This window comes from Narcine bancroftii, chromosome 4 (genome assembly GCF_036971445.1).
Source record: "Narcine bancroftii isolate sNarBan1 chromosome 4, sNarBan1.hap1, whole genome shotgun sequence".
NCBI classification, from domain to species: Eukaryota; Metazoa; Chordata; class Chondrichthyes; order Torpediniformes; family Narcinidae; genus Narcine; species Narcine bancroftii.
The window spans coordinates 217,620,323-217,643,602 of NC_091472.1; the positions used below are offsets into that span (position 1 = coordinate 217,620,323).

Below are 23,280 nucleotides of genomic sequence, written 5' to 3' on the forward strand. Positions count from 1 at the left end.
TCTAATAGACACATATTTCATGGCATATTGAAAGAAATGTACTCCCAGTGTGCACCACACAGGGCATCCATTACAGAACTAAATTTCATGGCCTAGAAGTTGGGTCCCATCTATGGTGAAACGTGTTGTAATTGAGTGCGAATGTTAAATTGGAGCACCAGCAAAACTTTGTGGAATTGGTCACAGTTTTTCAGAAAGTGTGTGTTAGAATGGCTTACTCACAACATTAGGTGCTAAGAATGGATCTGACAGCAACTAATGCAATGGGCACCCTCCCACACAATTCAAAGATGGGGCAATCAGTGATGTAGAGATCACAGCAAATAGCCTAGTTGGGCATGGTATCAGAAACACTGATAAATGGTGAAACTTTCAAAGTACAGAGATGGTAACTGCAGTGTGTTTAATGGAAAGCTTCAATCAAAATGCCATTGATCATCCTCCTGCAATGTGCTCCTATTTTGAGTGTTCAGCAAAGGTTGTGGGCAAAGGTACCAATTTCTGCTGACAAAGAAGGGATCTGATGTGCTTGATCTGTGTTGGGTATGCAAATCTCATAGGGTGACAGGGGAGGGGGTAAGAAGGGATGGTCATCTTCTTGACAGTGGATATTGAAGTGCTCAGGCTAATTTCCTTATTGGCACCATTTTGCTCAAAAGTAATGGCTAATGTGATCTTCTTTGGCTTGGCTTCGCGGACGAAGATTTATGGAGGGGGTAAAAAAAGTCCACGTCAGCTGCAGGCTCGTTTGTGGCTGACCAGTCCGATGCGGGACAGGCAGACACGATTGCAGCGGTTGCAAGGGAAAATTGGTTGGTTGGGGTTGGGTGTTGGGTTTTTCCTCCTTTGCCTTTTGTCAGTGAGGTGGGCTCTGCGGTCTTCTTCAAAGGAGGCTGCTGCCCGCCAAACTGTGAGGCGCCAAGATGCACGGTTTGAGGCGTTATCAGCCCACTGGCGGTGGTCAATGTGGCAGGCACCAAGAGATTTCTTTAGGCAGTCCTTGTACCTTTTCTTTGGTGCACCTCTGTCACGGTGGCCAGTGGAGAGCTCGCCATATAATACGATCTTGGGAAGGCGATGGTCCTCCATTCTGGAGACGTGACCCATCCAGCGCAGCTGGATCTTCAGCAGCGTGGACTCGATGCTGTCGACCTCTGCCATCTCGAGTACCTCGACGTTAGGGGTGTGAGCGCTCCAATGGATGTTGAGGATGGAGCGGAGACAACGCTGGTGGAAGCGTTCTAGGAGCCGTAGGTGGTGCCGGTAGAGGACCCATGATTCGGAGCCGAACAGGAGTGTGGGTATGACAACGGCTCTGTATACGCTTATCTTTGTGAGGTTTTTCAGTTGGTTGTTTTTCCAGACTCTTTTGTGTAGTCTTCCAAAGGCGCTATTTGCCTTGGCGAGTCTGTTGTCTATCTCATTGTCGATCCTTGCATCTGATGAAATGGAGCAGCCGAGATAGGTAAACTGGTTGACCGTTTTGAGTTTTGTGTGCCCGATGGAGATGTGGGGGGGCTGGTAGTCATGGTGGGGAGCTGGCTGATGGAGGACCTCAGTTTTCTTCAGGCTGACTTCCAGGCCAAACATTTTGGCAGTTTCCGCAAAGCAGGACGTCAAGCGCTGAAGAGCTGGCTCTGAATGGGCAACTAAAGCGGCATCATCTGCAAAGAGTAGTTCACGGACAAGTTTCTCTTGTGTCTTGGTGTGAGCTTGCAGGCGCCTCAGATTGAAGAGACTTGTCATTACAAACACCCTTTTTCAGCAGAGGGACAGCCTTAAGACCACCTGGATGCATCCCCGATCCAAACACTGGCACCTCCTGGACTACATCCTGGTGCGAGAAAGTGACAAACAAGATGTGCTCCACACCAGGGTCATGCCTAGCGCGGAATGCCACACTGACCACCGGCTGGTTCGCTGCAAGCTCAACCTTCACTTCAAGCCAAAGCCCAGGAACAATAAAGCCCCCAGAAAGAGGTTCAATGTTGGAAAACTGCAGTCAGACGAAGCGAGAGGAAACTTCCAGGCAAACCTCAAAGCAAAGCTCGACGTTGCAACCCGCCTCACGGACCCGTCCCCTGAAACCCTCTGGGATCAGTTGAAGGCTACCATACTGCAATCCACTGAAGAGGTACTGGGCTTCTCCTCCAGGAAAAACAAGGACTGGTTTGACGAAAACAGCCAGGAAATCCAGGAGCTGCTGGCAAAGAAGCGAGCTGCTCACCAGGCTCACCTTACAAAGCCGTCCTGTCCAGAGAAGAAACAAGCCTTCCGTCGCGCATGCAGCCATCTTCAGCGCAAACTCCGGGAGATCCAAAATGAGTGGTGGACTAGCCTCGCCAAACGAACACAGCTCAGCGCGGACATTGGCGACTTCAGGGGTTTCTACGAGGCTCTAAAGGCTGTGTACGGCCCCTCACCCCAAGTCCAAAGCCCGCTGCGCAGCTCAGACGGCAAAGTCCTCCTCAGCGACAAGATCTCCATCCTCAACCGATGGTCAGAACACTTCCAATCTCTTTTCAGTACCAACCGCTCAGTCCAAGATTCCGCCCTGCTCCAGCTCCCTCAACAGGCTAATGTGATCAAATACAGGCTAAATGGTCTTGTATCCAATTTGGAAATGGGAAATGTGTACATCTTGGGCACACAATGTAACACAAACACTTAGATAGCCTCTTTCTATGCTCCAATGGAAATTGAGAGATCCAAAGTAAAATGATGACAAGAATTGAGTGATGACATAGAGGTAAAGAAGAAATTCTGCAGACGCTGGGTCTGGTGCAGAGCAAAAAAAGAGCTGGAGAAATTCAACATCCATAGGGAGTAGAAAGCGGTTGACATTTTGGGTCTGACGTTGACTCTCCTTTTACTTCCTATGGATGCTGCATGGCCTGCTGAGTTTCTCCAGACTTTTGTGCAGTGGTGACATATTAGGGTTCATCCTGGAAGTAAAACAAGAAAGTCAGCAGACATTGTGGTTGAAGTAAAAACACAGCAGGTCAAACAGTGTCCTTTGTATAGATAAAGATGCATGATTAACCTTTCAGGCTTGAGCCCTTCATCAAGGTATGGCAATATGTAGGCAGTCACCCAAATAAAATGGTGGGGCAAGGGGAAGGAAGTAGGTCCCTAAAGCAGGAGGTAATAGGTAGATAAGGGAGGGAGGGCACACCAGCAAACAAGGGGAGGGGGGTGGCTCTGTGAATGGAGAGGGAAGCGAATGGAGAGCTGGAGGAACGAAGGCAAAGGGAATGGGAAGGGAAAGAGAAAGGAGAGCAGGCTAACAGAAATTGGAGAAGACAGTGGGAGAGTGCACAGATGGAAAATTAAGTGTTGCTCTGCCAATTTATGGGTGGTTTTGGTTGGACAGTACATTGGGCCATGGATCATTTTTTATGCAGGAAAGCATGCACAAATCATATCAATTTGCAGTCATCAAAGAGAAGTTGGACGGCCTCAGGATTCCAGCATCTTCAGTTTTAATGCTTAACGTCTAAATTTGGTGCTGGTCTCTTTCACGAGACGTTTGGAAGTTTGGATAATGCCTCAGGCCTTTTCTATAGGCTGCCACTCCAGATTCTCTTTTGACTCCTTCAGACACAATCAGTGAACTATTTATTTCTCTGGAGAGTTACCACAAGTTACTCTTTTGGTCTCACCCATACTTCACAATGAGGAGAACCTACCTCTAAACTTCTTTCCCACAGAGTATTGCAGAGTCAGGCCTAAACTGTGGATGCAAGTGCAGATGCACTGTCTTCTTCCTTGTAGAGCATAGAAGATTGAGATGGAGATTTGACAGGTATACAAAATTCTGATGGGCTTAGGCAGAGTAAATGCAAGTAGGATTTTTCCACTGAGGGTAGGTGAGATACAAATCAGAGGAGATAGGTTAAGGGCGAAAGGGGAGAAGTTTAAGGGAAACATTAGGGAGAATTTCTTCACAAAGGAAGTGGTAGGAGTGTGGAACAACTTGCCAGCTGAAGTGGCGAGCACGGGCTCAATTTTAACATTTAAGAAAAATATAGGTAGGGACATGGATGGGGGTGGGGGAATATAGACTAGGTGGAGGTCAGTGGGACTAGGCAGGATAATAGTTTAGCACAGACTCGAAAGGCCAAATGGCCTGAAAAGGTGTATGGTTCTTTGGTTAATTTTTCACAATATTTCATGAGAGAGCTGCAAGGATACAAACATATTGAGGTATTGAGGGGAGAGGGTTGTCAAGTAGACTTTCAAAGGAGGCTGAGGAGATTAGGCATGTCGTCAGATACTCAAACATCTGCAAGTGCACTGTGGAAAGTATTCTAACGTGTTGCATCACATCCTCATTTGGAAATTCAAGTGCCCAGGAATGCAGGAGGCCGCTGAAGCTAACTATTCTCTTGAAACTTAGTTGCAAAACTTTATCACATAATGAAACATATATTTCTAATTACTTAAAACAACAACCATTTCCCTTCTGCCTACAATGCAATCAGAAGTCCCTTGCCCAAGGACTATGCACTCATAGAGGTATGACTTATGTGAGAAAAATTTCCCATAGGAATGCATCTTCAGCTCATGAGAGAAAAGGGTTCACATCCTGATATATCATGAAACAGGTAGCGTTCTAGGAATGCAGCACCGCTGTAAAATGGAAATACACTGTATCCTTGTACCATGGGCTCTACTACAACTGACTTCCATGCTTTAGTGAATATATCTTTGCTTGCTTGGAGCTTGGTCTCCAAGCCTCTACAAATGCAAGCAGCATCTGAATGCTGCGTTTGACTATTGAGTGTCGGGTGTCTTTAGAAGGAGGGCCTTTGTTAAACCCTATCCCCACCCACTTCTTCCCCCATTGTTTCTCCTTTCCCTGTATCCTTTTGCACAGACATAATAAATTTTCCAGTCCCTTATCATATCCAATTAACACCTTTTGTTGCTCTGGATTCCTCCCGCACTGTCTGAATTCTGAGGCCTTCTGATATATCCTGCTTCTGCCTTTTTCTGATTTTACCTTGAAGAAGGGCTTAGGCCCGAAATATCTGCAATAGGTCTTTGTCTCCTATGGATGCTGGAAAGACCAGCTGAGTTCCTCCAGCATTTCAGCATGTTTACTACAATCACAGTGTCTGGATCTTATCATGTTTCATGATGTGTTAATTTGGCATAATGCAATGCGAACCAAGATTCAGCTACCCATCCAAGTATCTTCTACTTAATTAATAAATTAGGGAGAAAGCTACACAGAGAGGATCAGATGAAGGGGTGCAGAGGATGCAGAGAACAGAAATAGTTGGGCCAAATGGCATGTTTCAATGGTGAATATAAAAAGCATCTCAGACAAGTTAGCAACTCAATAAAGCAGGATGAGCAATTTAAAAAATGTTTTGTTTACCATCCGAGCATCCCAAAGGGAGAGTGTCTTGTCCGCTGCACTTGTCAGCAGGGTATTAGAGAAGGGAAGAAACTCAACGCTGTTCACCGAATCAATGTGACCACGTAGTATCTGTCTGCACCTCTCACTGGAGAAAAGTAGAAATAGTTGTTAGAAGTTCATCAGCTTTGTAATGGATAAATATTGGGAGGAATTTGGTAAGATTAGTGGGTTACATACATACACACATTTTAAAACAGATCTTATTTGAAATGCTGAAGAATTCATATTCAGTAACATTGCAAAAACCATGGAGAATGCTATGCACATTTCACAAGTAGGTGCCAATTGAAATGATGTCGTGAAATGAATAGACCATTGTTTGGAGGAGACAAGCTGGCTGTTTAAAACTACCTACAGTGTGCTCACAGAAAGGTCACTCCTGGGTTTTGTTTATCTAAGACAACAGCTTGACCAAGAGAGGAGAACTCCTGTAGTTTGCTGAAGACGGTGGGTGTTTTTGCAAGTGAGAGAGTCACATGGGCTTTCTGGCAGTTGGCAGTTGAGAGAGAGGGAGAGGAGGAGACAAGCTCTCCCAGCTAGTGTGGGTGACACTGAAAGCAGCTGAACAGTGCAAGCCAGGAAGAGCTGGTTTGAAACAGAAAGCTCCAGAGCAGTGGATGGCTGGAAGGGCTATCTGTCTGACATTTCTCTAGGAATAAGTGGAACAGAAATGAACTCTGTAGTAGCCTGGAGAACCTTGATGGGGCAAGTTTCATCAGCGAGACCTTGAGGTGTCTAATGGTGATACCTCAGTTGTGGAAATCCTGGAACAACAAATCTCTCTCTGCAAACCCTACAAGAACATTTATCTTTCGAGCACCAAAGCCTGGTGAACTTTATACATGTTCAATTCTGTGCACAGTATAAGAATTGCCTGCATCCAGAGAACTTGGAAGAAGGAGAAGTGAGATTGAACTGTGAACCCAAGAACTTTTCTTAAATTTACACACACATCACGCACGTGCGCTTATAATTAGACGGGGGTTAATTTGGGTTAGTTAAGTATCGAGATAAGTTAAAGTTTGATTCTGTTTTCATGTTTAAAGATAATTAAAAACAACTTTTGTTTAAGTAACCTCTTGTCTTGATGAATGTCGAGTGCTGCTGGGTTTTGGGGTCCTCTGGGCTCATAACAGCTTTGTGTCCATCAGTGGCCCTCTCATCTTTTTTTTCCCCCACTGCTGTAAGTGCGAGGAATTGAAAAGAAGGTTGACGAGCTGAATTTAAATGGCGCTTTGCAGCTCATCTCCGCTTCTATTTCACTTTTAATAATGACTTGAGATTAATTCCTGGCTACTCTTTCCCACAAATTAAAGGTTTCTTTAACTAGTAAATGTTACCCAATGATAATTAGACATAACTATGTTGCCCTGCCTTCTTTTCATCTTAACAGCAACAGTTTTCTTGTCACACAGTCGTTCCTAGTTTTGGAGTGGATAGAGAATAAATGTCATTGCCATGGCTGGATTAATCCTTTGGACTGATTAATTAATCCGTTAATTAGGGTGGCAGGGTTAGAGTAGCCATCAGTGCAGTGCTCTTACAGCAAGAGTGACCCTGGTTCAAATCCGCCACAGTCTGTAAGGAGTTTATACGTTCTCCCCGTGTCGGCATGGGTTTTCCACAGTTTCCTTCCACCATTCAAAACGTATGGGGGTTGTAGGTCAATTGGGTGGCATGGGCTCATGGGCCGAAAGGGCCTGTTACCGTGCTGTGTATCTATAAAAAATCCTCAAGATGAGGCAAGGCATGGTGAGGTGTTTGCTTCATCACTAAAGGAGTATTCGAAGCTCAGCTGTGAAACGTTCTTCCAAAATTTGGCTGATAAGTGACAAGGCATGACTGCAAGTTGTTCATCACGTGTGTTACTAAATCAATAAACAACTGCATGTGTAACTCCTATTTGGAGGCAAACAAAATTTATCTCTCTCCCATTTATCTCTGGGTAAATGTAGATGGAGATGATGAGCCAAGTATTTTGCTTGTTTTCACCAGTGTGAAAGCAAGAGAACTCCTTTGGTGCTTGAAGACCTTTGGAGCAAACTAGCAGGTTCTTTGAACATTTAATTAGAGCTATTGCATGGACTCGCATTTTTATGAATAAATAGTCTTAAATATTTTGTTATGGCCATGGTGTGGCCGAGCATTTTTATGAACTTTTGAATATTTTATTTAAGAATTTTAAAACAACATCCATGTGCAGATATTCAATAAAGCTACAAGAGAAAAAAAATTACACATGTATTGTATGTGTCTGTGTGTGTGTTTAAAAAAATACATATATACCCCTCTATCCCTCCCTCCCCCACAAAATATATGAAAGAAAGAAAAAAAAGAAAAGAAAGGAAAAAAAGAGAGTTGGGAGAAAAGTAATATTAAGTCTCAATAATGGAACTCGGGGTTACCAACAGGTCGGGTTTTCAGAGTCCTTCCTATTTTCAAACCAGCATGTAGTAAGTATGGAGTCCATATTTTTGAAAAAAATTGATACTTATTACGTAAATTATGTTATTTTTTGGAATTGAAATTAATTCTGACAAGCAATTTATTTGTATTTTCCTTCTCAAAATATAGATAAAGTGAAATACATGATTTATCTTTTAAACAGCTCATAGCTTTTATGAAGACTTATTTACCAATTCTGAAAAGAGAGGATTCATGGTTTAGTCTGCACAATGAAATAACCTAACTTCTTTTCTTTTTAAAATATTCTTATTGATTTTATTGAAGAACTTATACAAACAAAAAAGGGTACAATTTAATAGGATGATATGGACAGTTACACAAACTAAAGAATGTATTCCATATAACACTAACATACATGAATTGTAAATCCTATCCATAATTCATATTCTAAATAATATACACCTTTTTAAAAATATCTCTAATAATGGAAAAAAAGAAAAGAAGAAAATAGTAAAGGAGAAAAACTCAAACCTCTTACCTAACCGTATTGCCAGATGCTGTAAAAGATTCGCGTTAAAAGAAAAATGAAGGTAGAAAAAAATAAATAAAGAACGTGGAAAAGACACGTCGGACAATTTAATTTAATTGAAGTAAAATTATAAAGTAATATAGTGAGTCATAAATGGTCCCCATGATCCTGTATCTGAATTATTAATTGAATAACAAATCTTTTCCACATTGAAACAGGACATGATGTCACACAACCACTGATCATAACCTAACTTCTCAGCAAATTTCTTTCAAACCTTTTTCCTTCAGTGCTAATAATCATTTGATGAATAGTATTTATGGGAAATACCAAGCCAAATGACACTAGGTTAAATGCATTAAATCCTGCTAGAGTCTTCCCTCCCTTCCACCATCCACTTTCTTTTTGGAGCTGAATGAGTTAAATTCCAGCAATTCCACAGTGACAAATACTACATTTATTTCACTGGATTGAGGGAGCTGTTCCATTATTTCAGCCAGGTAGCGATCTCCCACAGTTCTTCTCATGTAACCTTTGTTGTGTGATACTCGCTCGTCAGGTCCAGGTTACAGAGTTTAAATCCAGGCTCGTACTTCATTCCCACATTGCTGTTTTGACGAAGAGCGGGATAATTATACCAATTTGCTGTGGCCAAAATTTATTCTTCAAAACAATCTCTTAAACAGATGGTTGCTGTTTTTGCAAGCCTTAAGGAGTTAGTTGCAAATTGATTCCACATATTCTGCATTATATAATTAAAAGTATTGTGAAGTGGTTTGGGAGGTCCTCAGGTAAGGGAGGAAATGAATAAATGTAAGTCCTTCATTGTTTTCAGTGGAAATCATTGGGTAATTAATAATCAACAGCTGGAATCCTTCTTCCAACACTCATCTACCTCACTCCTTTTAACTTATTTTACGGTCGATGGCCCTCATAGAACACGCATACAGTGGCAACTGCTGCACAAATAATGGAAATTATTGCTTTTTGAATCAGAATTTATTGTCATGTACATGTAAATGTCTTGGAATTTCTTGTTATACAGCACCATCACACTGTAAATATTGCTATAAATTACATTTCAAAAATAAATAAATAGTACCAGAAAACAGGAAAAAGTGAGGTTATGTTTGTGGTTTATTGTCCATTCAGAAATCTGATGGCAGAGGGGAAAAAATTGTCCTTGTGCAGCTGGGTGATCGTCTTCAGGTTCCTGTACCTCCTTCCCAATGGTAGCAGTGTGAAGAGGGCATGGCCTGGGTGGTGGGGGTCCTTGAGGATAAAGGCTGCTTTCTTTATACACCGCCTCTTGTACATATTTTCGATGGAGTGAAGACCAGCGCCCATGATGTCGTGGCCAACTTAACAACCTTCTGCAGCTTTTTCCAGTCCTGTGTATTGGCACCTCCATACCAGACGGTGATGCATTATGCTCTCCAAGCTACACCTTTTTGAGAGTACATATGCTTCAAAATTCTTACTTGCTGCAGCCTGACAGGTACTTGTCAAATAACTTTGACAGTTAATTTAATTAAAAAAGACAATAAATGCATGAAATAGATAGATAATAAATATTCACAGCAACGCTTATTCAAAAACAAACTGACTTGCAAGAATGCAGACAATCCTTTTGCAGTGCCAGTAGCGGTCCCTGATTAGTGTAACAAGGGGTGGTTCAGGAGCCTGATGGCTGTTAGAAAGAAACACTTCGAGCACCTCGCGGTACCTTCTGCCTGACGGTAGCAGTGAGACGAGGTTGTGATCAGGGTGATGGAGGTCCATCATGATTATGGCTAATTTCTTAAGGCAGTGCCTCACATAGATGTCTGCCAATGGATGCGGTGGACCTAGTTATGTTTGCTACCTTTTGCAGCCATCGAATTCATCACTGGCTGTGATGCAATCAGTATTTTTTTCTTTTTAAACAGTGCACCTGTCAAGGTTTAATAGAGTACATGACATGCCAAATCTCCTCAGATACCTCACAAAGTAGAGGCCTTGATGTGCCTTCACAGTTGCCTCAATGTGCTTGCTCCAGGAATAGTTTTCTGAAATATGGATTACCAGGAGCTTGAAAGTTTTGACTGTCTCCACCTCTGTCACATCAACGCGACCAGATGTGTGGTCCCTGTGATAGTACAGATTCTATCACCAATGTGTATATGTATAGATTGTAGTGTAGGATGACTGTGATTGGCTGAGAGTGTAGCCACACCTACTGGCAGGTCTTAAAGGATTACTCCTAGCCATTCTGGACTGGTCGACCTACTTGTGATATGCTCCAGTCTTTTAGTTAATAAAAGCCTTGGTTTGGATCAACAAGTCTTTGGTTCTTTCGACGCACTCTACAATTTTATAAACTAAAAAGTTTTGAAGGGATGGAGCGTATGCTATGGCTGAAATGCCTCGACATCGACCCACAGTCAGCTACAGCCTCGAATTACTTTAAGCACTGGGTGAGATGCTTTGAAACATACTTACAACTCTCTGACCTTGCCATGATAGAGGACAGACATCGACTACTAATAATGATGACTATGTTGTCCCTGAGAGTCTACCAGAGTGTCCAGCACGCAACCACTTACACCACAGCCATGAAGGTGCTGAAAGGGCTCTACGAGTGACCAGTGCACAGGGTCTATGCTCGGTACAAACTTGCTATAAGGAGGCAACAGCCCGGTGAGTCCTGTAGAGCTTATATTCAGGCACTAAGGGCAATGGGCAGGGACTGTGCTTCCACAGACAGAACTACTGCAGAGACCACAGACAATCTCATTCGGGATGGCTATGTGGTCGGGGTTTGATCGAATGAGGTGAGACAGTGCCTGCTAGAGCACGGGGGAGAAAACCTAGAGGACGTGATCTGGATCACAGAGACGATGGAGGCTGCGGTCTTAAGTATGGACATGTAATCTCGGGGCTGGACCCCACACTCTGATGTGAGTAGGATGCCCTCCCTCTACCCTACTACTGCTGCTACCGGCCCGATGCAACCCCAAAGTGTTATTTCTGCAGGAGGAACAAGCACAGCAGGTCTCAGTGCCCAGCGAGAAGAGCCAGGTGCCAGAAGTGCCTTAAAAACGGCCACTTTGCTGTAGTCTGTCGCTCCAAAATGGCCACCATCAAATACAGTGCCTCGTGTGAATCCCAATCGGTACTCTCCATTTCAAACACTTCTTCCTCAGAGCTCTCATCCAATAAGAGTGAGGACTCCACCATGTGGCAGTGCCTGACGTCACGGGGCAGATGCCGAGCGCGAAAGGTACAACCCACTCTTGCCGCAATGACGTTCACCCTATCTCACGAAGCAATGTCCCACCAGGCCCCAGCCCCGACCTTCACGACCACCACCGGTGCCAACCAGGGACCTGCCGCTGCAACCGCTGACCAGGGACCCACCGCCAATGCCGATTGGGGTCCCGCCGCAGCTACAGCCTGGGGACACACCACCACCGAGGCAGCTGACCAGGTACATGCAACTGCGATCGATGCTTCTGACCTGGTATCCACCGACGCTGGCGACCGGGGAGCTGCCACCGCTGACCGCTCCACCGCCGACGGGAAGCAGCGACCCCCAACACTCACCGTTGGCTGGCCGACACACCCAGCAGGCTGCAGGCAGCAACACCAACTCCTCGACGCTGTCTCTTCACGCCCAACTGTTTGCGTGACGTCATCACGCACACGTTGCATGACGTCAACACGCAGGACTCCACTGTCCCCATTACAAGTCTCTGCATCAGTAACCCTCGACCAGGACTTCCCTCAACCCCTCACAAAAGCTATGGAACTGATTATAGTGCACGGACACTATACCAATTGCTTATTTGACTCGGGGTCAACTGACAGTTGTATCCGCCCAGACTTGGCCCACCGTTGTGGACTGGCTATTCTCCCCACTACACAGAGAATTTCATTGGCGACCAGATCGCACTCGACTGGGGTAAAGGGGTACTGCGTGGCGACCCTGAAAGTACAGGGCATCACGTTCACAGACTTCAAACTATTAGTCCTTCCCAAATTGTGCACCCCTGCACTGCCAGGACTGGATTTTCAGTGCCAGTTTCAAACCGTTTCCCTGCACTTTGGGGGGCCTCACACTCCTTTCTCTGTCTGTAACCACTCCGCCCCGGAAGCCTCCTGCCAGTGGCAGCCTGAGCCACCCGCCCCCATGCCCCAGGGCCTCACCTGTAGTCCCTCCACCCTCCGAGTTGCTCCGCCGTGCTTTTTGCAAACCTCACCCCTGGCTGGAAGCCTGTGGCCACCAAAAGACGGCAATATAGTTATGAACACAGGAAATTTATCACAAGCAAGGTGCGCAGACTGCTGTACGAGGGCATTATTGAACCTAGCTCGAGTCCATGGAGGGCCCAGGTGGTGGTTGTTAAAAACCGGGAGAAGCTGCGGATGGTGGTTGACTACAGCCAGACAATCAACCGCTTCACGCTTCTGCATGCGTACCCTCTTCCACGGATCATGGATGTGGTGAATCAGATCGCCCAATACTGTGTATTTTCCACCATTGACTTACGTTCGGCCTATCATCAGCTCCCAATCCGCTGAGAAGACCGACCATTCGCGGCCTTCGAGGCAAATGGGCAACTGCATCAATTCCTCAGGGTACCCTTTGGAGTCACAAATGGTGTCGCGGTCTTCCAGCAGGAAATGGACCAGATGGTGGAGCAGTACGGGCTGACTGCTACTTTCCCGTATCTGGACAATGTCACCATCTGCGGCCATGACACGGAGGATCGTGATGCCAACCTTGAAAAATTTTTTCAGGCTGCAACTCAGCTGAACTTGACATACAATTTCGACAAGTGTGTCTTCCGGACCACTCGGCTCGCAATTCTGGGTTGTGTAGTGGAGAAAGGGGTGGTCATGCCAGACCCTGACCGCATGCATCTCACTGCTTTTGGAGAAGAGTAAAGCAGAGCACTGTTGACAGCAGGCTTCAGTGGTTCTCCCTTAGCCACTACTGGCACCATACCCTTCACTTCCCATCCAGTAAGAATGGACACCCAGGGCTGTTGAAGTTCCTGTAAAACGATCTTCCCCGCAAAGTTCTTAGCATGCTGGATAATGTGTCAAACATATTTGCATACATTTCAATGTTATTCACATATAGGGTCTCCAAACAGAGTCATTAACTAAGTGCTCTGGAGGAGAACTAATTCATGACCTGTCTATCAAAGGAGCTGGTTATGAGCTTCCAGAGCCCTCTGACAAATGCAATCTGATAAAATTTGGTTGCATTCAGAAACAATACAACCTGATAAAATCTGACTGCATTCAGAAACAATGCAATCTGATAGAATTTCAATGCAACACCATTGTTAAAGTATAAAATGAATTCTATCAACTCATCAGAGCTTGGTGGCCATCTTCTTTATTGGACCCATTCTTTGGATCACTATCACTGCAAACTGTACCCTTTCAATACTCATCCAATTCTGTTTCAAAAACCTCAATGAATCTGCTTTTACCTCTTAGAGCTAGTGTTGATTGTAAGCAAAATTTGATTCTTTTGAAGGTCATCTTCAGTACCTATCTGAAGGCTTATGCCAATGGAAGTATCTATTGATTTTGGCTGGAATTTCCATGATTTTGATCTCCTCTCAACTTTCCCTCTTGATAGGAGAACAGCCTATTCACTTAACCATCATTTGTCATCCTTGAAGCTATTACAGTAAATCTCTTCAACACCTCTGTAAGACCTTTACATTTTCATTCAGTGTGATACCCAGAATTTAACACAATATTTCAGTTCTGGCCTTTTCATTGCTTTAAGTTTCATCCTTTGACAATGTTCCAAAGTGTTCCTGTGCCATATGCTTGTAATATCAGTGCTCATTTTAAAAAAATCCTGTCATGCCATCAGTTTCAAAACTCCCAACATATTCCATGAAGAATTTGAGAAGGAAAGGCAATTAACTAAAACAAATCATGAATAATAAATTCAAGAATTATGCAGATAAACTAGGGAAATGTTTTTTTTTAAAAAGCAGTAACAGTCATGGAATATTTTAACCAAATTTTAATTAGACACATATAAAGGGGAAAAAGGAATGAAGATTACTCATTGCAGCCCAACATGACCCATCTCTTCAAAGTCAGTGGAAGAATGATTGCCTATTTGATTTAGTAATGAGGAGCGCACCAACTCAGATACAGACAAACAGGGATATATCTTGGCAATAATGAACATAATATTGAACAAAAAGCTTGAAGACTGTAATGATGGCAAAGGCCAGATTGGAGAAAAGCTGATTTTGAGGGATTGAGACCAGAACTTGATAAATTGGCAATCAATTATGCAGGACAATACACATTTAAAACCGTGCTGTATGGAATACGGGGAAAATGTATTCTGCAGAAATGAAAGACAAACTAAAGAACATGAACTTCCATGGATCCATCAGGGAACAACTGAGGGGAAGGAAAGAGGTGTGCAACAAATAAACTGCTGCAGGAATAACAATAACAATTAGGAAGACAAAGGGGAGCTATGAAATTCAATTATTAATGGCATTAAACAGTAGAATATTTTACAGACACATTAATAGATAAGGAAATGTGGAATAAGAGTAGGGTATTAATCCCCATAGATTATTCTTTTCTTTGGCTTGGCTTCGCGGACGAAGATTTATGGAGGGGGTAAAAAGTCCACGTCAGCTGCAGGCTCGTTTGTGGCTGACAAGTCCGATGCGGGACAGGCAGACACGGTTGCAGTGGTTGCAGGGGAAAATTGGTTGGTTGGGGTTTGGTGTTGGGTTTTTCCTCCTTTGCCTTTTGTCAGTGAGGTGGGCTCTGCGGTCTTCTTCAAAGGAGGTTGCTGCCCGCCAAACTGTGAGGCGCCAAGATGCACGGTTTGAGGCGTTATCAGCCCACTGGCGGTGGTCAATGTGGCAGGCACCAAGAGATTTCTTTAGGCAGTCCTTGTACCTTTTCTTTGGTGCACCTCTGTCACGGTGGCCAGTGGAGAGCTCGCCATATAACACGATCTTGGGAAGGCGATGGTCCTCCATTCTGGAGACGTGACCCATCCAGCGCAGCTGGATCTTCAGCAGCGTGGACTCAATGCTGTCGACCTCTGCCATCTCGAGTACTTCGACGTTAGGGATGAAAGCGCTCCAATGGATGTTGAGGATGGAGCGGAGACAACGCTGGTGGAAGCGTTCTAGGAGCCGTAGGTGGTGCCGGTAGAGGACTCATGATTCGGAGCCGAACAGGAGTGTGGGTATGACAACGGCTCTGTATACGCTTATCTTTGTGAGGTTTTTCAGTTGGTTGTTTTTCCAGACTCTTTTGTGTAGTCTTCCAAAGGCGCTATTTGCCTTGGCGAGTCTGTTGTCTATCTCATTGTCGATCCTTGCATCTGATGAAATGGTGCAGCCGAGATAGGTAAACTGGTTGACCGTTTTGAGTTTTGTGTGCCCGATGGAGATGTGGGGGTCTGGTAGTCATGGTGGGGAGCTGGCTGATGGAGGACCCCAGTTTTCTTCAGGCTGACTTCCAGGCCAAACATTTTAGCAGTTTCCGCAAAGCAGGACGTCAAGCGCTGAAGAGCTGGCTCTGAATGGGCAACTAAAGCGGCATCGTCTGCAAAGAGTAGTTCACGGACAAGTTTCTCTTGCGTCTTGGTGTGAGCTTGCAGGCGCCTCAGATTGAAGAGACTGCCATCCGTGCGGTACCGGATGTAAACAGCGTCTTCATTGTTGGGGTCTTTCATGGCTTGGTTCAGCATCATGCTGAAGAAGATTAAAAAGAGGGTTGGTGCGAGAACACAGCCTTGCTTCACGCCATTGTTAATGGAGAAGGGTTCAGAGAGCTCATTGCTGTATCTGACCCGACCTTGTTGGTTTTCGTGCAGTTGGATAATCATGTTGAGGAACTTTGGGGGACATCCGATGCGCTCTAGTATTTGCCAAAGCCCTTTCCTGCTCACGGTGTCGAAGGCTTTGGTGAGGTCAACAAAGGTGATGTAGAGTCCTTTGTTTTGTTCTCTGCACTTTTCTTGGAGCTGTCTGAGGGCAAAGACCATGTCAGTAGTTCCTCTGTTTGCGCGAAAGCCGCACTGTGATTCTGGGAGAATATTCTCGGCGACACTAGGTATTATTCTATTTAGTAGAATCCTAGCGAAGATTTTGCCTGCAATGGAGAGCAACGTGATTCCCCTGTAGTTTGAGCAGTCTGATTTCTCGCCTTTGTTTTTGTACAGGGTGATGATGGTGGCATCATGAAGATCCTGAGGCAGTTTTCCTTGGTCCCAACAAAGCTTGAAAAACTCATGCAGTTTGGCATGCAGAGTTTTGCTGCCAGCCTTCCAGACCTCTGGGGGGATTCCATCCATACCTGCTGCTTTGCCACTTTTCAGTTGTTCGATTGCCTTATATGTCTCTTCCAGGGTGAGGACCTCATCCAGCTCTAGCCTTAGGGGCTGTTGAGGGAGCTGGAGCAGGGCGGAATCTTGGACTGAGCGGTTGGCACTGAAAAGAGATTGGAAGTGTTCTGACCATCGGTTGAGGATGGAGATCTTGTCGCTGAGGAGGACTTAGATTATAGTGAGGGAATAAATTGTAGAAAAATGCAGAAATATGCAACAGCTGTGCTGCCGCTTGTGCAGACCCGTGGAGAGTGAGGAGCAGAGACATAGTGCTCCTCTGTAGGGTTCTACTGCCCAGTTCAACTCCCGACTGCTCCGCACAGGGCGTACAGATGGTGGTTTACTTCAAAATCCTCCGAACGCAGGATGTGGCCTCGAGATGGCAGCACCTATGCTGGCAGCGGCCTCGAGCGGCTGCAGACTCCAGAGAAGCAGAGGTCTGGTGCAATGCACTGGAAAATGGGGAGACTATCCCTTGATTGTGAAGGAGAAGCAGAGGAGACGACCCAACAGGACAGTGACCACTGTCACAGATTAGCTGAGGGACACACAGGCGGCTGGCTGTTGGCGTCTCAAAAAGAGGAACCGACGCAGGCTGCGGGCTGCTGGTGCTGAGGTCAAAGGATTCACACCAGGCTGCGGACTGCTGGAGTCTAGCTTGAAACTGGCGGAAGGGATACCAGGTATTGGAACCAGAATGCGAGAGGGCTTCGAGGGACATTTGGATCTGGAGCTTGGGTTGCCCACTGTGCTGCTGCAGAGACAGCGGAAGCACTAGAGGCAAATCCATGGACACTCAGTGACTCTGGAGGGACTCTCTGTTGCTTTTCTTTCTCTGATTGTAAAGGACGCTGGGCAATTTCTGCTGAGGGTGAATCTTTATCTGTCTTATGGCAGACCAAAGGCAATTTCATGTAATATTACATCAATTTTTTTACATAAGAATAAAAGAATATTAAATCTATTAATTTACATCTCTATCCATTGGAGATATGGCATAGATTAGTGACCTGAAACTTTAAATCTTTCTCCATAAATGTTGCCTGACCTGCTGAGTATTTACATTATTTCAGATTTCCCACACCTGAAGAATTTTGCATTTAACAATACTAGTAACACTAACAATATTCATAAGGCTTTCGATATTGCAGGATTATATGGAATTAATACATTTTGAGGAAAATGGACTGCTACAGGACAGAAATTGGACAATGGGAGTTAAAGGGTAGTGATTTACTCATAACAGTAAAGGCAGCATGGTTAGTGTCACGAATCAGCGTGGCTGTGTAGTGTTTAGTGCAACGCCGTTACAGCCCCAGCGACTGGGGTTCAAATCCAGTGCTGTCTGGAAGGAGTGCGTATGTTCTCCCCATGATTTTCTCTGGACATTCCAGTTTCCTCCCACTCTTCAAAACGTCGGTCACTTGGGTGTAAATGGGTGGCATGGGCTCGTAGGCTGAAAGGGAATGTTATGCTTAATTTTTTTTAAAATCACAGTGTTAGCTTAATCTCCAGAAAATGTTATTGTTGACTGCTCCTTGTTGTTTTAGACAAGCCACTCAAACTCCAGAGTCAAGGAGAGGCTTTCATCTATTTTCTTCTCCATCCTCATGTGGAGTGGAATGGGCATGAGTAGGCTTCCCCGAAGTGAAAGTGTGAGATGAATACCAACAGCTGGAATATTTATCAATAGCTTAAGAGATAACATGTTGTTACCCATGGAAACTTTCAATTGCTGTGTTTATGGGACTTGCAACATTAGAGTTATGGTGACATACCATTCAAGGGCTGAACCCCTGACAACGCACCACTTCCTTTGTTTCACATGTGGGTTGTCCCCCGAGATTTTGTGATCAAATCTCTGATTGGGTCTTGATGCACAGCTTGCTTGCACAAGGGCATAATGTTATTAATGAACCATAGCTCTAAAGGTAATTGTATACAATTTCTTGCCAATTACAAAATCATGCGTAAAATTTTCCTCCTAAAATAAAAATAAAATCATGAAACTATTAAGCTACCCACAGTTCTGTACTGAGAGTAATCTAGGATCAAGAAAAAAAACCTGTTTCTGAGAAAAAAGTATTGAAATTAATTCATTGAAAAATTCAAACATTGTGTAAACTTGTTTTCAATTTACTTTCAATCAGCATTTTAAATTCTTTATTTCCAGATTAATTCATTAAATTCGTTTCCATTCTTCTGAGGTCTACTTTAAAATACTGTTTATTATCTAACCTCAAAATGGTAATTTCAAATTGAAGTTGTAATTGCCAGAATTACTTAAGTGCATTGAAGAGAAGAATAAAACCACTTGCATAATCGCGAGATCATCCTATCAGAAGTGCATAAAAAAAGCTGATGCATGCAGTGCAATCATCTTTTATTCAATGTGTGCCACATTTGTTTTAAACTCAAGCATTGACACTTCATCAATTGAACCATACAAAACAGTTATTGCAAGATAAAGTTTGTCTGAATGGAATATTGAAACAGAGATTACTTGACTACAAACTGACATTTCCAATTGTACTTGTCGCTGCACATCATCCATCACTGGGCCCAATGATTTCATGCACTATGTTTGAAACAGGCAATAATTGCTGGCCTTACCACCACTGTGTGAGTAGCAACAAAAGGAAATACATTAAAAACGCAGCAACTCATGTCTGCAAATCCCACCCTCTTCCCACTATTTCCAGCTCTGTTGAATAATCAAACAGAAGACTTTCAGGAAGGAAGGAGAGGTGCTCTTTAAACGTACAGAGTGGATCATGGCACCACATCAACAATAGCCCTAGCCGTAGCAAAAAAATGTATTATGTCAACCTGGAAATTGGAAGATAATTTGAAAATACAACAATGGTATATAGAAATGAATAAATGTATTCCATTAGAAAAAATAACATATAGTTTAAGAAATAATATTGAAATATTCGAACAAGTATGGGAGCCTTACATTAAATACAATAGCGAAAACCTACCGGGGACAAACATTACCTAAGTTGATGGAAGGAGAAGGAAAGAAAAGAATGGACTCAGTAGAATTTCTGGTGTATTTTTGTTGAATGACAACATTGTCTGACTGGTTTAATGCAACCTAGATTGTATACCTAAAATGGATGAGAGGGGGGGGTGGGGGGGTGGCTTGGGAGGAGGGAGGGGGGGGGGAGAAAAAGTCACTGTATATGTGTGAAAAAGAAAAAGTGTATATCATGGCTAATGTGATTTATGGTGTGAAAAATAAAAAATTAAAAAAAAAACAATAAAACAATGCAACAAGGTCTGAGGGAAGGAGCAGTGATGGCAACTTTCCTCAAAGGAGACTTGTTGGAAGGTGTAGCAACTACATTGGTAGAGCTACTAAAGCAATGTATGTACACCGTGTTAGTCAACACGACTATTTATTTGAGCTTTACATACTTCTTTTATATCCCTCCCATCCCGTGGCCTATGGGACGGGGTGGTGACGTCACTATGTGTTTGCCACCGATCCACGGGGCTGGCAGGTTTAATTTAAATTAAACACAGTGGGGGCCCCGCGTCTTCTAGCAGGAGGCACAGCAAACCAATGTGGCGTTACTTGGCACGCAGTATCGTGCACGTGCGATCCATTAACCAGGTGAGTACACAGTGGTCCGGCCCACGGCTCCATGCGCCTGCCGAAGAGCCGCACCAGTTTGTGATATCACGCTGTGTGCCCACTTGGCCTGCTACACAGCCACTACAAAGGTGTTTTACAGATGAGAAGTTTTTCAGGCAGATGCATTTGAACTAAAAGTAAAAACACAAAGCAGAAAGCTGTGTCCATTATATAGTGTAGCAAAGGTAAAAATGAATAAAATCAACATTTCGGGCTTGAGCCCTTCATCAGGGTATGAAACATTTGAACTTTTTTTTCCAGTATATGGGGCTCACAGGAGCTTTGGCCCTCTCCTGTCCCTTCTTCCACCAACCAATACCTCACTCTTAATTTTACCCAGATCACATACAAATTGGCAGCTGAGGCCTCGTGGTAACATATTCCCAGTGGCCAGATAGAGTGTTTAAATAAGTCAGGAAGGATATTCATAATAAAACTCAGCTGTTGATCACTAACCTGGCTGAGTGTTTTTCATTTATTTTTGTTTCTATTTCATAGTCCTAGCGATATTTTGACTTAATTTTCTGTGAAGGGATCAAACCTACTAGATGTCACACAATTCAATTTTGCCATCAATTTCAGGGTCATGGGTAATCCAAGCCAATGAGTCATATGTGTGGAATAGCATCTGACCTTTACAGTTAACAAAATCATGCCATTAATCTTCAGGAAGGAATTATGAAGTTAATTATGCACAAATATTATTATTCTGACTGAGTTTTGTTAATTTAAATATAATTAAAGCATACCATTCATCAGGTAAATCTTAACACAGTAAAACCCCTGGTATCCAGAATTCAAGCAACCGGTAGCCTTAAGCCACTGGCAAAAAAAAATGATGAAAATACATTTTAAAAATTAAAATAAATTTGAATAAAATAATAGGTAAAAATATGCAAGCTTAAAATTGTAAATGTACTCTGAAGTAACACAGATGTCTTTGATGAAGATAAGAGCAAATACTCAGCCACCAGAATGCTGGATAAAGTTCTATGAAATAGCAATGCCATCGCCCAGGATGAAGAGCTGGTAGATCCCGCTCACCTGTTGGGGTGATTCTCTAAAAGTGTCTCCTTATCCTTGCTTAGTAAGAGTCGCCCCAGTCAAAGGCTTGATCGATAAACTTGGGGGGGGGGGGGGGGGTGGTAATTATCTACAATTGTATTGTTCATCGTTCGAGAGGGGGAGGAATTTGTAGATGCAGAAATGGTTAAATGTTTTCAAAAAATGTGACTGAAAATAAAGTAAAATGCTTTAAGGTTTATATATTCATGGAAATGAAATTTGTTCAGTGTAAGTACTGTATAATATTTTTGTCTATTGTCTTTTAAACTTAGGTGTTGTAAGGGGAAGTCTCAAGCAACCAGAAAATACAATTATCTGGCATCTCTCCATAGGTGTTGGATACCAGGGGTTTTACTGTATCTTTATCTTTGCTATATTAAGTACACTGTTTGGCATGCTGAGTTTCTCCAGCAGGGGATTTACTGTCTAACTTTATTCATCTTCCCATACTCATAGTCAAAAACATATTTGGGGATGTACATTTTTCCCTTTACCTGATTTTCTTTTGATATTACAAAGTTTGGTTGGTGCAGACAATGAGCTCCCAATCCATCATTGAGCATTTTACGGTACAGTCCCAGTGTAAAACAAAGGTACAACAGGTCAGACAGGAAGCTGGTCGGGATAAAGGTCAGTTTCCATGTGCTTGCAACCTGGAGGGTCATTTGACGCCCAGGCAGGAAGAAGCAGGTCAAAAGCCACCATCCCCTGTCAATCCATCTCTGACCCACTCACAGGTAAAGGCATCTTCCAATTGGTCTTCTTCCTCATCTAAAGTCACTTAGCCTTATCCAGGCTGGCCCACTAACAGGTTGTAAGATAAACCCCAGAACATGGGCTAGCTCTCTCTTTTTTCCTTTGGAACCATCCCTGAGCTCCATTCCAAGTTGCGAGCCAAGGGTTACTCCAGAGGATTAAGGTGTGCACGGTTTAAGACTGGGAACTTTTTGTGCCAGGTACCGTGCACATGGGAGCAACTATTGCATCTTGCCCATTGTAACTTGTGTATACACATTACCTTTTTAATCAGTGGGCTGTGTCTTCTTGTCAGGGGAGGGGCAGCAGGTTCTGGTTGTTTCAACCATCAGAATAAATATGTGTATAGCCTTGTTACTGGTTTACATGCATGTGCAGTTACATATTTGTGTCGTGTGTAAATAAAGTTCTCCATTTGGTAGTAACGTGTCCAGGATTGTCACTCTGAACCCATCAAATTTATTCTCCCACCACATCAAGACAAATCTGACAGTTGCCAACAGGTGCTTCAAGCAGTTCTTTATTGACATGGATCCAGGAAATTTGCAGTAGCATCTGTGTGAAGGGACAAAGTAAGAGTAGGGCTTTGTAACTAATTAACTTTGAGAGGTGGAGAGTACAGGCAATAATCCAGGAAGTGTGAATTAGATTCAAATCATTAGCAAGTCTCAGACAGATAAATCTCCAACACTAATCAATTTTGAAAGGACTGGATTATCCCAGGGTGGAGACGCAAGGCAAGTATCTGGCGATGTGCATTTGATTCCCTTCATAAACTCAACCTAGCCCTGTCACATTAGCTATTTCTTCATCTGGCTTTTTCTTCAGTCATTTCCTTACAAGTATTTAGTTATTTGTCCTTATTGCCTTGTAGATTTTTACCTGATTCCTTTTTCATGACTACTTTATTATATAGTCAGGACAATGTGAACTATTTTGTAACTGTGTAAGTATACACTATAGTAACTGTTGTGCATCACTGTGGGGTGAGCGTGTGAAGAGTTTTCTCTGATGGTGGAAGGCATCAGTAAGTAAAGTCTCTTTTGTTATTTGAATCTTTCATCTCT

The 23,280-nt window shown here is 43.6% G+C and overlaps 1 protein-coding gene across 3 annotated transcripts in view; it reads right to left on the reverse strand.

The window, feature by feature from the left end:
- The window catches only part of LOC138761591 (sperm-associated antigen 16 protein), an 879,716-nt gene that overhangs the window by 427,067 nt on the left and 429,369 nt on the right, over positions 1-23,280 (reverse strand). For all 3 annotated transcript variants that reach the window (XM_069933944.1, XM_069933945.1, XM_069933943.1), the window contains exon 13: positions 5,387-5,513. In XM_069933944.1, the coding sequence (XP_069790045.1) occupies positions 5,387-5,513 (127 nt within the window). The remainder of the gene's footprint in view (positions 1-5,386; positions 5,514-23,280) is intronic.